Here is a 16,007-nt window from a genome sequence, read left to right as displayed (position 1 = left end):
AAACAAGCATGGCCACGGCGGCGGCCCAGTCCGAACTTAAGAGAAGTCTGGTTTGGGGATATTATATTTTACTTAATAACGAGGCAAAATGTGAAATATGTCACAAAACAATTAAATATTGTGGCAACACCACAAACTTGACAAAACATTTAAGCAAAATTCACCCCACGGTTCATGAAGAGCTGCAGTTGAAACGTGCCGCAGACACTAAGGCAGCGACGGAAAACCCTGCAGCCACACCGAGGCTAAGGTACCAAAGTACCTTAGAAGCAGCGTTTTAGAAAGGCAAGACATATCCAGGTATCAGGTGCTAACCAAAAATCGTAAGCATTTGTGGTTGATGTGCTATTTGAAGCAATAATTACTACGCTTTAGTCAGTCATTTATAAATAAAGTTTTCCCCTTATCACTTTGTGGTCGAACGCCATACGTTTTATATGTAACTCCACTTCCTATAAACAACACTAAAGTATTACAATATTAAATGTAAGTATCCAGTGGCTTTACAAATTGATAGTTTTGCTGCTCATGACGATTAAGCCCTGCATCTCTGTTGGTACCATGTCTCTTTTTAGATTATACTAAAAGAAAACTTTTTCCCAACAACAGAGAGCGAGAGAGAAAAAAGTAAAGAATAGCTCCTTTTTATTAAAGTTATACTATTAATATGCATCTTGCACTAATGTCTAAAAATGTTAATTCATGTACATGACATAATACTTTTTTCTACAAAATTCAATAGATGACTCTCCAAGAGCAAGAATGCCACTGCATTTAAATTGTTTTTTTGGCGGGAAATTACACTTCCAGTATCGATATCGGATCGAATATCGGGTATTTTGGGTAGGAAATACTTAGTATCGGATCGATTCCAAAATCATTGCTATCGCCCATCCCTACTGATCATTACTTAACAAAATTGGAAATTCTAGTTCCTTGTCAAAGATGAGAGCAATCAGAATTATAGGAGCTGTAATTGTAACTCCATGACTGCAACTGCGCTATCTGAGATACTGTTGGCGGCAACCTCTATATTTCCCGCATACACCGGCTCTATTGATAATCAGACAAATATATTCAATGCGACATTGTTAAATGCCATTGACTCTGTGGCGCCGTTACGTCTGAAAACTCGCCATAGATTGCCTACTCCATGGTTCACTTGAGGTTTTCCATCAGGCATGGCAGAATAGCCTCCTGAAATATAAAGATGCGCTTATCTTAGCAAAAACCCGGTATTATCCCCAAGTTATTAATCTCAATAAAAACAATCCGAAACACCTATTTGACACAGTGGCAAAGCTGACTCTACGCCAGCCAACCCCCGAGAGTTCCTTCCACTCAGCTGACGAGTTCATGAAATGTTTTGCTCAAAAGATTGAATCCATTAGGGACGAGATCATGAATACCATTCCAATCACTCGGTCGAGCCAGCCGTTTACCAACGCTGATGATCATGCAACAACCCTCAACTTTTAAAAGAGTGTCCCTTGAAAGGCTTACACAATTGGTTAGTGCGGCGAAACAAACATGTTTACTCGACCTTCTTCCAGCCAAATTATTTCAAATTTTAAGACCGTCCGTCTTAAATATAATCAATCTGTCTCCTCTGGGATAGTGCCAACAGCCTTTAAAACCGCTATCATTAAACCGTTGCTTAAGCAACCAACTCTTGACCCGGACTGTCTCAGTAATTATAGGCCAGTCTCAAACCTCCCATTCATAGCAAAACTTCTTGAAAAAGTAGTAGCGCAGCAGCTTATTGATTACATGGTCGCCAACAAATCGATAAGACTCTTTTCAGTCTGGTTTTAGAGCTAATCATTCCACTGAGAAAGCACTTGCTAAAGTGACTAATGATCTCATAGCTATGGATTCAAACACTTCATCTGTACTGTTACTACTCGATCTTAATGCTGCCTTTGACACTGTAGACTTCGATATTTTATTTGGGCGTCTTAAATGTTGTGTTGGTATGTCAGGGTCAGCACTAGGCTGGTTCCATTCCTATCTATCAAACAGGACGCACCGAGTGGTCCATGGCAATGCGTCCTCTGAGCTCTATAATGTTACGTGTGGTGTCCCACAGGGATCGCTTCTCGCACCAATTCTATTTAATATTTATATGATTCCGCTTGGGGACATAATACGTAAATATATTAGTTTTCAATGCTACGCGGATGACACCCAATTATATATGCCGTTATCGATGACAGATCCGCGGGATTGTTGTAATCTTGAGGCGTGCCTTGCGGAGATCAAGCAATGGACGTCTCAACTTCCTTCGTCTTAACCCAGATAAAACCGAGATGGTGATAATTGGTCCAACTCGTTAACACTTATTCAAGGAAACCGCTATAACTATAGATAACCGTACTATCACTCAGAGAGATACCTTAACTAATCTCGGGGTAATATTTGACCAAACTCTCTCCTTTCAAAAGCACATTAAGAATATAACCAGAATTGCGTTTTTTCACCTTCGGAATATTGAAAAGATTCGTCCGATCCTCTCGACCGGTGATGCGGAAACCATTATACATGCATTCGTCACGTCGCGCCTGGTCTACTGTAATGTACTATTCTCTGGTCTTCCTAAATGCCGCACCCTTTTGACCTGCTGATTGGAGGAAGTCCCTGCAACGACCTCTTCATGGTCAATCCCCTACGGAAAGGATTGTTTGATGGCACTTCCTTGAATTCTACCACATTTTGACGCTGCTGAAGTCGGAGGGGGAGACCGGCCTTTCTTCTGGCTCTTTGAAAATGTAGTGTTCATGTCGAGCAGAGACAATACGGACATCTGCAGATTCCTGAAGTGCAATCCTGTTTGTGACTGTCCCGCACAGGCTCTTCCTTGAATTCTACCACATTTTGGAATGAAATGGAAATGTGTATACAAAAAAAAATAATCCAATAAATTCCTGATCAATATCTTTTGGCACTTTCTCTTTCAGAATGAACAGAAAAATTATTAAAGCGCAAGTGGTGAGGATGCGGAGAGACATTCGGGCCAAAGGGTGGAAGTCGGGTGCGTCGAGCTGTGAAATGGATGGGCACTATGAGAACGTAACTGTTTCCCTCTGTGATGGTACGACCTCCTTCAAGATGACTCTTTTCAGTAATCTGTCTAGCCAAGTCACAGAGCGCAACAGTTACGTTTTCGCCCATTTCATGGCGGAGGCGGGAAACCCCAACGTGCTCCGGTGTCAGAACAGCAGCAAAATATACATGGGGGCGGAGGTGGACTGCAGCGATGCCTTAAGGCAGGGGTGGGCAAACTTTTGGACTCGCGGGCCGAACTGGGTTCTAAATTTGGACCGGAGGGCCGGACAAGGAGCAGATGGACGTAGGTGTTGTGTGAAGTCATATAAGCGACCTGTAAAGGTCATTGCATAAAAGATCTTGGCCTTTAGTAGGTAGTAAAGCATGGATATTCCAAACATTTTTTTTGAAAACAAATGCATTTATTAACAGCATTAAAAAAATAATAATAATTCACTAAAAAACTGCTATCAGTGATTCTCATAAAATACGACACTGTTATTATGAATAACAATCTCCATCACTTCAGTGCCTGCAGGTCAGATTAATGAAAGATGTTTATCTTATGGGATCACATCAAACGGCAAACATTCTGACCAAATATATCATCTTGAAGAATCGGTGAAAGCATACATCCAAATAAAGTAATCAAAACAGCAACACGGTGAGGGGTATCTGAAAAACAGAGCAGAGTTTTAACTCGCAAACACCTGGTAACAGAGGTGAGGAAACGGGAAACACCTCCTTAAAGTAAGCCTTAAGAACTTTACAGGTTAAGATTAGTCGCAAATAGGTGGTGCATCAATGTCCTTGAGCATCCTGCATTGTTTGAAAATGAGAATGGTCGCTAGTTTCAATCCCTGCTATGTGTACAAATCATATTCAAAATGCATTTTTTTACAATAAACTTGAGAGCCTCCCGTTCATTTTCAGTGGGAACAGTGTTGTTGGTCTCCCTTTTTTGCTAGTGCGTCATAGTCTGGAGTAAAATTTGTTGTGGCAATTCTTAGGCGAGATCCGAGGTGTTGGTCCGTTTACCTTGATCTGTGACGGGTTGATGTTGATGTGGCTGAACGTCACGTCGCGTACGTCGAGCCAAATTGTCCACTCTTTTTTAACATTCGGCACTCACTTCTTTTTTTCGGGCCACTCATTTTAATGGAAGGATTCCAGGGGAAGGTTTGTGGGTGGCTTTAGCGCAAAACTGCATCTGAAAGCTCAGCGCGCGAATTATAAGAATGCTGTCGTCAAAGCTCACGCTCTAAATTCGGGACTGATACGAATAGAGCGAGAGTGCGCCAAGTCCGTACTACTGAGTACGTACACGCACTTGTGAGTGTGCACCGAGCTTTCTGACACGGCTTCCGGTAGTAAATGCGCAGGCGAGCGCTTCGCCATCTACTGGGAAAACGCAGTCATTGCAGGCAAAATGACCAAAAAAAAAAAGTTTAATAATACAATTTGTTCAGGGTTGGCGGGCCGGATTAAACTGTCCCGTGGGCCGGATGTGGCCCGCGGGCCGTAGTTTGCCCACCCCTGCCTTAAGGGCTAAGGCACTCAACCTCATTTTCCCCCCGTCGTGGCAAATGTCTTTCAGCGAGGTGATAAAAAAAACCTCCTGAGGGGCTGGTAAACATTGAGAGACACGTCAAAAATGTAAGTTTACTTCACGCGCACATGCATGTTAAATATCTATTTAGAACTACTAAAAATACAAATGTGTTTTGTTGCATTAAATATTGCAGGATAACACAATCCTATGTCTGTTTGTTCCAACTTAGAAACAGCCAAGCAGAATGGTACGGGGGGCTCGGTGGTGCCATTGAGCATCGTATACATAAAACAAATAAGCAACCTGTCGATTTACTGTTATTGCACTTCACGCATGCATACTTAATATTTGATTTTAAACTATTGCAGAACGAAGCCGTCGTAAGAGTGGCGGTGTGGAGGGAGGCGAACTTGACCCCGATCAAGGTTGAGGCATTCTACACCTTCACTCACCTTAATGCCGTGACCAATGAATTCGGCCTGTCTCTCAACATGACCCAATATTCAAAAAGGTATCGGTGAGTAAAGAAAAGGCTGTAAAACGGAAAAGGAATGTCATCACTTTAGGTTTTTTTTTAATGAATGAGTATAATACTACGAATGCCGGCTTTCCATACAACCTCGTTCAAATTTCACAACTTCACGAGAAAGGCTGTTGAATTGTGACCAGCGCGGCTGTGAACGGCCCCTGGCGGGGACAAAATGGTACAGATAATGGAAGGGCTGAATGGACACCCTGTGAATTAGTAATTGCATGTGGTTTGACTGATGAATTGACTTTTAACTTTATAGACTTATTTGTGTCCTTTGAGTTATAATTGTTCTCAGTTTTCACCTCAGCAAACTTAATTGTGTTTTTATTAACTAGGTCTGCGAGTCAACGCTAGAATTGCTGCCGATTGGACTGAGGATCGAAGAAAAGGAGGTCAAGTTTGGCGATGGGGAGGGGGAAGAAAAAAGTATTAAGTGTAGTGTGTGGAGCAAGACGTTCGCTGAGCCGCCAACTATACCACGTGATGGACTAAAATTAAAACTAGTGTATTCACAGGGTGAAGTGGCTGACATATGTAAATAAACATTTTATTTTGCCAATGCGGTTTATTTGCCGACATTGATTTCTGCCTAAGTTTGGGGTTGGATGGGGTGCAGTTTCACTTTTCATTGGGAAGAGTTAGGGTTTGTTGTTTGAAAGCATAGCTCTTCGTGCCACTTAAATATTTGACTGTATTATTTGTCATAAGTATCAACAATGCAATGAAGCCCAACTTTTAGGACAAATTTGCGGCAATGTGTAAAGTGAATCTCTGGAAGGTCCAATTCAGGTAGGTAGTATATACTGAATGATCGATGCAAAGGGTGAATTAGATTCTTTGAGAGGCTCTCATTGCCTGTGATAAACAATGTATATATGTAATCGTTCAAGGAATGATCTACATGCATGACAAGGTCATTCAATTTACCTAGGGACATAGTTTCAATATTCCCACAGCAATGTATGTATATTTTCACCAGCATAATTCACATTTTGACAGAATTCAACTGAATTCCCCACTCATGCAAGTTTGGGTTCGGGATGTGACGTGTTTTTATGATCTATTTTTTTTCTAAATCTCTATCAACATCAATGACATCAGAAAAAGCTCAAATGAAGGAACAAAATAGTCATGAAATTTTGTCAATAATGTTAAGACTAAAGAAACTTATGATATTGTAAAGGCTTCAAAAAGCAGACAAAAAGGCTGGCCATTGTTAAAATGGAATGGCCTGTAACTGAGTTGCCTGTGTGAATGCGTGTGCGGCTCTTTGCGGACAAGTAAGAGCAAAGAAGGCATTTTTATTCTAGATGAGCGTAGGGAAACACTGTCTGCCATAAAAGCAATCGCTGCAGCACGGGCGCCGTTAACCTGTTCTTTTTTCTACTATTTAAGATTTCCACACAATTGCTGGAAATAGGTGTCCCTAATGAGCATACAACATCAAGACATGAATCACAACTTCTTTACACATTTTTCTGAAATGCTTCAGGTCTTAAAATTCATTTTGGCACCATTAGGCTTGAATCCTTTATTGTGTTAAGAAAGTTTTCCCTGACACACAGTACTATATACGAACACCAGCACAAACACACCCAAACAATTATGGTGACCGATTGACTCTTCAACACAATTCGCATGATACAAACAGCCACCCTGAATGCAGAGTCCTTTCTAAATAGGAGGTTCAATTAGTGCACCTGGTGGCACATCTGAAACCAATCACTGATGAAGCCACTCCCCCCTGCACTGATGGGCTGGCTGGGTATGAGGGGCACCAATCAGGGATCACCACCAATCAGATCATACACTGCCACAAAATATTGTCGTAACAGAGGATAGGTTTACAAATTATTGTACTGTAACAACAACAAGCAGCAACTGCCAAAGCAGTACTACTTTGTGCAAAAAAAAAAGCTTTTGGGAAACAATCCAAAACAGTAGGATACAAACAATTCCATTAAAGAATTCAAGTTTCAACATGGAAATTAAAGTGCAAACATTGTTTGCTCAATAGGTAAGAAATCTGCAGATAAAACAGCATTCAAAATACCTCAGTGGGACAGATTTGCATGATCACTGGCAGCTAGGGTCTTAAATAAGACACACTGCCCTCGTAGAACTCAAAATAATGCTGCCATGATGAACGCCAACGCTTATGTCCACACCAGTGACGTGCGGTGAGGTTCATGACTGGGGAGGCACCTTGGCCGGCTCCTAATTGTGTCACAAAAAAGGTTGGGGAACGCATCTATAGTGTGGCTCATTCATTATTTATTTGAACCATTTTAATTAAAGTCTCATATCAGCAGTCTCCACACATAAGAACACTCAATAAAGCACATGAAATCAAAAACTTGTTTTCGATTGTGCGTACCACTCCGTTCCGAAGTCCCGTTGTCCGAAACCTTTTAACGCTGGAGTTGGTCTTCGTTTACTGATGACCTCCTGCTTCGACCGAAAATCCATACCGTTTTTTTCCGTGTGTAGTGCGCCCCCATGTATAATACGCACCCTAAAAATGGCATGCTGATGCTGGAAAAAAGCCTGTACCCATGTATAATACGCACCCGATTTTTACGAGTTTTTTTTTTTTTTTAATTTGTGAATTTTGCGGAAACGGAAAATTTTTGAACGAAAAAAATGTAAGCACCTATGCCATGAATATTTGGAATAAGTGGAAAGTGGAACGGAGTGAATCGGTTGAAGTATGTGGAGCTAGTTAAGCACCAAAGAAAGCTAACGGAAAGCTAGCGCAAAATGTTGTAGAATAACAATAGTGTGAAGGTCTTCACCTTCACACTAATAACTAGAATTTGCAATTCCTGAAGAAATTGCGTGTGAAGGTGAAGAAGTTGAATAAATATTGAAGGAATGCTGCAGAATGATGTTGAAACTAGTTGAATCGGTTGAAAAATGTAGAAATGAGAAGGGAAAAAGCAAATATTGGAGAATTGGGTGTGAATTTCAAAATAAAAGATGTGAAGTATTTGGTAAGTGGGAAGTTGTGGAATAGGTAGAAAAATGATGAACAGTTGAAAGTTGGAATGGTTGAATCGGTTGAAAAATGTAGAAATGAGAAGGGAATTGGGTGTGAATTTCAAAATAAAATATGTGCAATTTTTGGTAAGTTGTGGAATAGGTAGAAAAATGAACAGTTGAAAGTTGGAATGGGTTGAATCGGTTGAAAAATGTCGAAATGAGAAGGGAAAAGGGAATTGGGTGTGAATTTCAAAATAAAAGATGTGATGTTTTTGGTAAGTGGGAAATTGTGCAATAGGTAGAAAATTTTGCGCACTATACACGGAAAAAAACGGTAGTTGAAAATCATTTGGATATGTGTATTGTATAACGAAATGTAAAAACAGAGGGCCATACCATCATCCAGTGTGGGTCTGTGGGCAAGACCCTTGACGTTATCGCCTACCTCATAAACATGGTGAGAGATAAAGAATCAAATGAGATGCCGGCTCAGACGTCGCCCGGTCAAACAAGGTCTGCGTCGGGTGTTGGGGAACCAGAACGCCTAGATGAGAAGTGGGCTACTGGAACAAGGCGGAAATGGGTGAGACTACTACTCCAGTAAACCAAGTCAGAAGGGGTACATGAAGAGAATGTGAGAGCAATGGAAGGAGGGATATCCACACTCAACACTAACCACTAAACAACTAGTGACTCAGTGCTCCAATATCCAGAAACGACAATAGATATTACAACTTGAGATTGACGAGGGACAACACAGATGCCAAGACAAACGGGAACCCGAATCCTGGGTCAGAGAAGAGTCAACATCAACTGCCCAAGCAATTGGGTACACAGCCCCAAGAGGTGATGCAAGCCTGAACAAGACAGCAACTGACCTGAAGGACAAGATCATGACTCGAATGAACAGCGGCCAATTGAGACGCCAACTACGACGGCTAAGTGAAGCACCACCAGAAAGTCTGGTTGAAGATCTGAATGCAGCACTGAGAGCAATCCCTACAATCACTGTCAGGTTTATTTCGCTGACTGAATACGTGAATAGAAGAGCAACAGCAAACAAACCACAAGTGAGACAGAAATATTAAGTCTTTTCTCGCGAGGAGTGCAGTACAGATCCTTCACAACAATCTCACTACACTAAAATATCTGTATGCACTCCCGCTCTTTTTATTTGGATTTGCCCTACCCACAGTGTGAGACAAGAGCCAACTAAGGGGAGGGGGGAGGCATGTGGGCCTTGTCTCGTAAGCAAAAAAATCACTAGGTGTTTACATACTGATAAGAACATCTGGGAAGAGGAGTTTGAGTGGACTGGATACAGAAGAAAAAAACCTTTGACCTCTAGTTAAAACATAGCAAGGGAAGTTTTACGACATTGTGTAGGATGCAACAAGCTAAGTTATTTATTACTGGTTATATACATTCCAACCTAATCCTACAATAAAGATAGTTAGGAAAAACCCTGACTTTAATGGTCACTTGGAGGTTCATCTGGGGTGCAAGACAGCAATGAGGCATGTTGTCTAACAAAGTGGTCATTGTCAGAAAGGAACGGTAGATGTCTTCCTTTTTGTTGAGTTGTCACTGAGTTGCCAGCTACGTCGTGTCTGACCCAGCTGTAATCTCTCTTCTATGGTACATCATAAAAACAGCAAGGCCAAACAGCGAGCATCTCTTGCAGGACTATTGGGGTAAAGCATTGATTAGAGAACGCATGATAACATATATATATACATTTTTCTAACAATCACTGAAACCAATGAGTTGATATACACTTCAGCAACAGTGATCCCAGAGATGCTTGGTTACAAGAGCAATATCAAGCATGAGATACAAGACCCACCATGGAAAAGAAGGTTGGAGGCTAAGATCAAGACAGTGCGGAGAGACGTGAGCCAACTATCAGAGATCCAGAAAGGTGCAATGAAGAAACCAGCATCCAAGAAGTACAGCCAGATGAACGTACCTGAAGCACTGGAGACTGCCAAACAGAGGCACCTAGCCGCCTAGAGATACACAAGAGAAAGTGAAGCCAGGCGAATAAACAGGCTCTTCACAACCCAACCAGGAAAAGTGTACTCTCAATGGCAGGGTAACAACAGCAGAACGGACCCACCAAGGCTGGAGACTGTGCAATACTGGAAGGGCATATGGGAGAAGGACACATCACACAACAGTGAGGCACAATGGCTAGTCTCTCTAAGAGAAGACCACAGCAACCACCCTGAGCAGAACCCAGTTACCATCACTGTGGCAGACATCCAAGAGAGAGTCTCAGGTATGAAGAACTGGACAGCACCCGGGCCAGATATAATCCAGCCTCCATTAAGAAGCTCACTGCAGGGCTCGAAGCTTATTTTTTGCCCAAGTTGCCCTCGGGCAAGTTGGAGAAAATTTTACTTGCCCGAAACAAAATTTTACTTGCCCGAATTTTTTTGGAGTGGATTTTTACTTGCCCGACACATTTTTGCAATAAAAAAGACACTAAGTTTTGCCTTCATATGTTTTTATTCCATCATATTGTGCCTGCAGCCTGTTTTAATACAGTGTAGAACTTTTGATGCAATTAAACCACACTAGTCTACTGTAGTACCAAAATTCATTCAGTCCCTCCTGGCCCTCTGCCTTTCCATGTATTCTGCCCTCCTGGCCCTCTGCCCCTCCTCCCTCGCCCAAAAGGCATCCACCGCCCTATCTGGGTCAAAGTTCTCAATGGCGCACCCCCCAAGGGTAATCCTGAGCAACATGCTGAGAGTGGCAGGGTCCAGAGAGGATCGCCAATCGGTCTTAATCTTCTTCATATAGCTGAAGCCACGTTCGCAACAGGCCGTGTTCAGTGGGAAAGTGACTACAACTTCGGCCAGCAGACACAGGTTCGGGAAGTCATCTTTGCAGTTGAGTTGTGCCTCCACATTTCCAGATATGGCAGATGCTGGTCCATTAGATGTCTTGACACAAAGGCCTTGAATGCAGGCCATTCTCTTCCTGCTTCCTGAAACCACAAAACATTACTTGTGATTATTCATGTTTGCACATTTACAAATTTGCAGTTTATCTTTAATAAGTTCTATTGGTCTCTTCTGTAAGTATGCTAAATATTTTAACAGAGCATACTATGGGATTGACTTGTGAGGACTTTTAAGAAAATCAGCACAAGATCTGAAGACAATCTCTGAAGATATAAAACAAAAAGAAACCAAGGCTCTGTCCTACTAGTATTTAGTGTAGAGGACCCAGAATGTAGATGATTTAAAAAGTTACCCGGTCATCAAAGCCTTTTGGCTGGAGGAAGGCTGAGTAATGGCCAGCTAATGTTTCAAGCTCCACACCCCCATACTGTGCCAAAGCAGGAACATCATTTCGGGGCCACTCTGTAGGATCCAAGATTTTGGCAGCATCCAAGATGGGGTCCGTGTCGAAATGGTTGAACCTATTCTGCACCTATAAAATAAAATATATGTCATTTCATTGTAAAAGGGAGAAGGATAGTTCTCATTCTGACTACATACTTCAATAGTAAACTTTAACTTCAATAGTAAATTTTATGAATGAATGAAATATCAGAATGAATGAATAAATTTATTCATTAATCATTTATTTATAATTATTTATTTATTAAATCTTTTATTTATTTAATTTACAATTTAACTTACTTTCATTTAATTTAATTTAATATTTTCAATTTATAATATTAAATGATAAAAATATAAAATGAATTACATGGTCAAGAACTTGATTCAGTATATCTTCTTTTCTTCTCATGAAGCGCTGCATCAACAGATCCTACGATGGTGAGGTGGACATCCCTCCACTGCCGCTGTCTGTCGGCTCCTGGCCCACCAACATCCAAAATGAACTCATGGAGGTTGCCTTGGTGGCCATGGCGTAGTGCCTCTATGTTGATCGCAAATGTAGCTAGTGCATCTGATGCACTACTGAGAGTGCACTTATCCCGCTGAAAATGCAGGCTGAGATCGTTGGCCGCTTCCAGAATATCAAGCATCAGATGCATTAGGAGGAGCAGCTTCATACTTCCGAGCTGGTTGATAATCTTCCGTGCCCTACCAACCATGGTGGCACTGGCAGTATTGGACTGGGCTGTATGATCAAAATGGGTATACAGTGGCCGGAAGTTTACCCCTATCAACACTTTCAGTGCACGATACATGTGAGGTGCCCATCTTGTACCCAGTAAATTGACAGGCTTCAACACTTTATCTTCCAGTGCCACAGCAACCTCACGCAGTTCTCTGAAGGCCTTCGCACTGTAGTGGTAGTGTTTATACATTCCTTGCAGGAGATCCTTTATTTCCCCAAGCCCAGCCTCCTCCTTGATGGCATCGAGGAGGCCCCTCTCAAACAGGTGGGCCACACACCAAATCCCAATGAGCCATGGCATGCCATCCTCCTTCATTAGAGCCACCAGACCATTTTTATTTCCCGTGTTGACGCTGGCACCATCGGTCCCAGCAGAGGCGACTTTCTCAACCCCCACATCCTCGAATGCTGCCTCCACTGCACTTTTCACTCCTGCACCTGTAGCATTCGGGACTGGCTGCAATGATAGGAAATCTGTAACGGGCACACCACCACACAGGTATTTTACAAATACTATCTCCTCTTCGATCACACCAGAGTCGCAGCTGCCATCTGGCATAACCGAAACTGCATTAGCAGAATTCAATTCTTCAGCCAGATCTTCTTTGAGGCACTTATCAATTATTGAAAGAAAGTTCTTGCATGGATGGTCGTTGATGTAGGTTTCCCCCAATGTTACCCCGTTGAGCTCCTGAAGTTGGCATAATGGTGCGAAATGCGAGAATGGCAGTTGTCTCTTTCCAATGTAATACGCTGTTCTAAACAGCTTCCTGAGCTTTTCTCTCACACCTGCTGTCATGTGTCGCATGGCAACATTCATTGGGGCACGCTCTGGATTTTCCCGTACCCTTGCCACATTCTCAGCCAGTACATGCTTCTCTGACTTGGCATGAGATTTTATTGTCTGCAGTCTAAAACTGTCGGTCCCGGAGACAAATGCATTGTAGTCTCTGGACTTCGGGCAGTCAATGCATACTTTGCAGAACATCTTTGAATTCTCGTGATAGAGCCATGGGTACCCGAGCTGCCACTCTGGTAGGTACTTCCTTTCTCTTCGTTTTTCATAGTCTTCTTTTGGGGCCACCTTTCTTTTTTTGGGGGGACCTCCATCTCCTTTTGTTGCATTTGCTCCATCTGTAGTAGTTGCTGCATCATCAGTTTGACTTGGCAACACTGCATCATCAGGTTGACTTTCTATTGCTGCATCATCAGTTTGTGGTCTTGGATCATCTGCTTCTGTTGCTGCATCATCAGATCTAGATGTGCTGGTTTTACCTGAAATGGAATTTATTTCTTATCAGTTATGATGGAGTGGCAAGAGAGGAAAAATGAATGAATTATTATTATAGAAAAAAGTATACAATTTTTAAAATTCTAATATTATGTTTTAACTTCATTACCACATCCACACCCACCCATCTTCACATTGTGACAAATGCCCCCACTCCCACCCCACCTCCATCTCCCAATCCCCCCAAAAAATTTTAAATTCAATTATTGCCAAAATATATAAATTTAGTTGAAAAAAATCCAAAATAAACCTGCACCACCACTGTCACTCAAACGCCCACCAACAGCCCCACCCCACCCCACCACCATCCCCACCATCATATAAAATTTTAAATTTACATTGCAAAAAATATATTAATCCAGAATGAAAATTATATAAATTATTTTAAATAGAAAAAAATCAAAAATAATTCTGCACCAGCACACTGCCCCCCCAACCCCAATCCCCATCTACAACACCCCCCCCCACATCCCCCCAAAAAACACCCCCACCTCCAGCCACCCACACCCACTCACCCATCTCAAAACCCCCACACCCACAGAAAATATATTATTCCAGAATGAAAATTATATTATAACCCCAATCTACAACTCCCCCCCCCAACTAACACCCCACCCCCCGCCCACACCCACACCGCCACCCCACCCCCACTGCCACCCCCACCCCCAAAAACCACCAAAACCCAACCAAAACCCCCACCCCATGATCCAACCCTCACCCCCACACCCAAAACACCCACACCCACACAACACCCCATCTCAGGTCCAATTGGGAATTGTAGAAAAAAATCTACTGTAATATTTTGGAATTAAAACTTACCCTTCAGGGCGAAGTAATTCAAGATGCTCATTGTTTGTTAAACTTGAAAATTTGGGCAGTTGGAGGTCACGTCTATAGATTAGTATTTTCGCGCTAACCGGAAACAAGCTCTGCTGGTGCGCAGGCGCAGAAGAGCCAGGGACGGGTGAGGGAGCATGCATTTAATTACGAAGCGCTTTGCCATTATCAATGTATTGCAGACTTACACGAGCGGTAAAAGACGTGAACTACAATGCTACGGATGAGGCCACACAATATAGGTTGGAAACTCGGGTTATAATTTCAATGTCGGAGTTTAAACTCGGCTTGCAGTTTCCGAATGCCATACGTAATGGGTGTTGTCAAAATTTGCTTTAACAATTGAAGTGGGGGAAAATAAATAAATAAATAAATAAATAAATAAATGTAAGTAAGTAAGTAAGTAAGTAAGTAAGTAAGTAAGTAAGTAAGTAAGTAAGTAAGTAAGTAAACAAATAAATAAAGCTTACAGCACCTGGTATTCCCAGGCGGTCTCCCATCCAAGTACTAACCAGGCCCGACCCTGCTTAGCCTCCGAGATCGGACGAGATCGGGCGTTCTCAGGGTAGTATGGCCGTAAGCCGTGATCATTCTCAAAATCATGCATTTTATAGATACATAGTAAAGTAAGTACTTATAGATTAAGTAAGTAAGTAAGTAAGTAAGTAAGTAAATAAATAAATAAATAAATAAATAAATAAATAAATAAATAAATAAATAAATAAATAAATAAATAAATAAATAAATAAATAAATAAAGCTTACAGCACCCGGTATTCCCAGGCGGTTTCCCATTCAAGTACTAACCAGGGCCGACCCTGCTTAGCTTCCGAGATCGGACGAGATCGGGAGTTCTCAGGGTAGTATGGCCGTAAACCGTGATCACTCTCAAAATCGTGCATTTTATATATAATGCTACGGATGACGCCAATATAGGTTGGAAACACGGGTTATAATTTCAATGTCGGAGTTTAAACTCGGTTTGCAGTTTCCGAATGCCATACGTAATGGGTGTTGTAAGTAAGTAAGTAAGTAAGTAAGTAAGTAAGTAAGTAAGTAAGTAAGTAAGTAAGTAAGTAAGTAAGTAAGTAAATAAATAAATAAAGCTTACAGCACCTGGTATTCCCAGGCGGTCTCCCATCCAAGTACTAACCAGGCCCGACCGTGCTTAGCTTCCGAGATCGGACGAGATCGGGCGTTCTCAGGGTAGTATGGCCGTAAGCCGTGATCACACTCAAAATCGTGCATTTTATATATAATGCTACGGATGACGCCACTATAGGTTGGAAACTCGGGTTATAATTTCAATGTCGGAGTTTAAACTCGGTTTGCAGTTTCCGAATGCCATACGTAATGGGTGTTGTAAGTAAGTAAGTAAGTAAGTAAGTAAGTAAGTAAGTAAGTAAGTAAGTAAGTAAGTAAGTAAGTAAGTAAGTAAGTAAGTAAATAAATAAATAAAGCTTACAGCACCTGGTATTCCCAGGCGGTCTCCCATCCAAGTACTAACCAGGCCCGACACTGCTTAGCTTCCGAGATCGGACGAGATCGGCCGTTCTCAGGGTAGTATGGCCGTAAGCCGTGATCATTCTCAAAATCATGCATTTTATAGATACATAGTAAAAAGTACTTATAGATTAAGTAAGTAAGTAAGTAAGTAAGTAAGTAAGT

General features: G+C 41.8%; 1 protein-coding gene and 4 non-coding genes across 5 annotated transcripts; all 5 read right to left on the bottom strand.

Moving 5' to 3' along the window:
- Nucleotides 1–10,609: 10,609 nt before the first annotated feature.
- Nucleotides 10,610–13,582, bottom strand: LOC133158434 (zinc finger protein 862-like). The gene is made up of 3 exons (XM_061285650.1): nt 11,845–13,582; nt 11,444–11,555; nt 10,610–11,106 (listed from the first exon to the last, which is right to left on the bottom strand). The coding sequence occupies exons 1-3, from the start codon at nt 13,198–13,200 to the stop codon at nt 10,718–10,720; spliced, it is 1,857 nt and encodes a 618-aa protein (XP_061141634.1). The 5' UTR covers nt 13,201–13,582; the 3' UTR covers nt 10,610–10,717.
- Nucleotides 13,583–14,803: 1,221 nt separating this feature from the next.
- Nucleotides 14,804–14,922, bottom strand: LOC133158860 (5S ribosomal RNA). The gene has a single exon (XR_009715378.1). It is a non-coding gene; the product is annotated as a 5S ribosomal RNA (ribosomal RNA).
- A 175-nt stretch (nt 14,923–15,097) lies between these two features.
- Nucleotides 15,098–15,216, bottom strand: LOC133159103 (5S ribosomal RNA). The gene has a single exon (XR_009715610.1). It is a non-coding gene; the product is annotated as a 5S ribosomal RNA (ribosomal RNA).
- Nucleotides 15,217–15,443: 227 nt separating this feature from the next.
- On the bottom strand, nt 15,444–15,562 carry LOC133158918 (5S ribosomal RNA). Its single transcript, XR_009715434.1, has one exon. It is a non-coding gene; the product is annotated as a 5S ribosomal RNA (ribosomal RNA).
- A 235-nt stretch (nt 15,563–15,797) lies between these two features.
- Nucleotides 15,798–15,916, bottom strand: LOC133159066 (5S ribosomal RNA). The gene has a single exon (XR_009715574.1). It is a non-coding gene; the product is annotated as a 5S ribosomal RNA (ribosomal RNA).
- Nucleotides 15,917–16,007: the final 91 nt, after the last annotated feature.

The sequence above is a fragment of the Syngnathus typhle genome, linkage group LG8, assembly GCF_033458585.1.
Source record: "Syngnathus typhle isolate RoL2023-S1 ecotype Sweden linkage group LG8, RoL_Styp_1.0, whole genome shotgun sequence".
NCBI lineage: Eukaryota > Metazoa > Chordata > Actinopteri > Syngnathiformes > Syngnathidae > Syngnathus > Syngnathus typhle.
The sequence above is the reverse complement of the archived record's forward strand: the minus strand, read 5'-3'. Positions and strand labels throughout refer to the sequence as shown.

Coding starts and splice junctions, on each gene's coding strand:
- LOC133158434 (XM_061285650.1), bottom strand. CDS start 13,200: ATGTTCTGCAAAGTATGCATTGACTGCCCGAAGTCCAGAGACTACAAT. Junction 11,556..11,844: donor GAAGATATACTGAATCAAGT/TCTTGACCATGT, acceptor TTTATTTTATAG/GTGCAGAATAGGTTCAACCA. Junction 11,107..11,443: donor TGCTTTGGCACAGTATGGGG/GTGTGGAGCTTG, acceptor TTGTGGTTTCAG/GAAGCAGGAAGAGAATGGCC.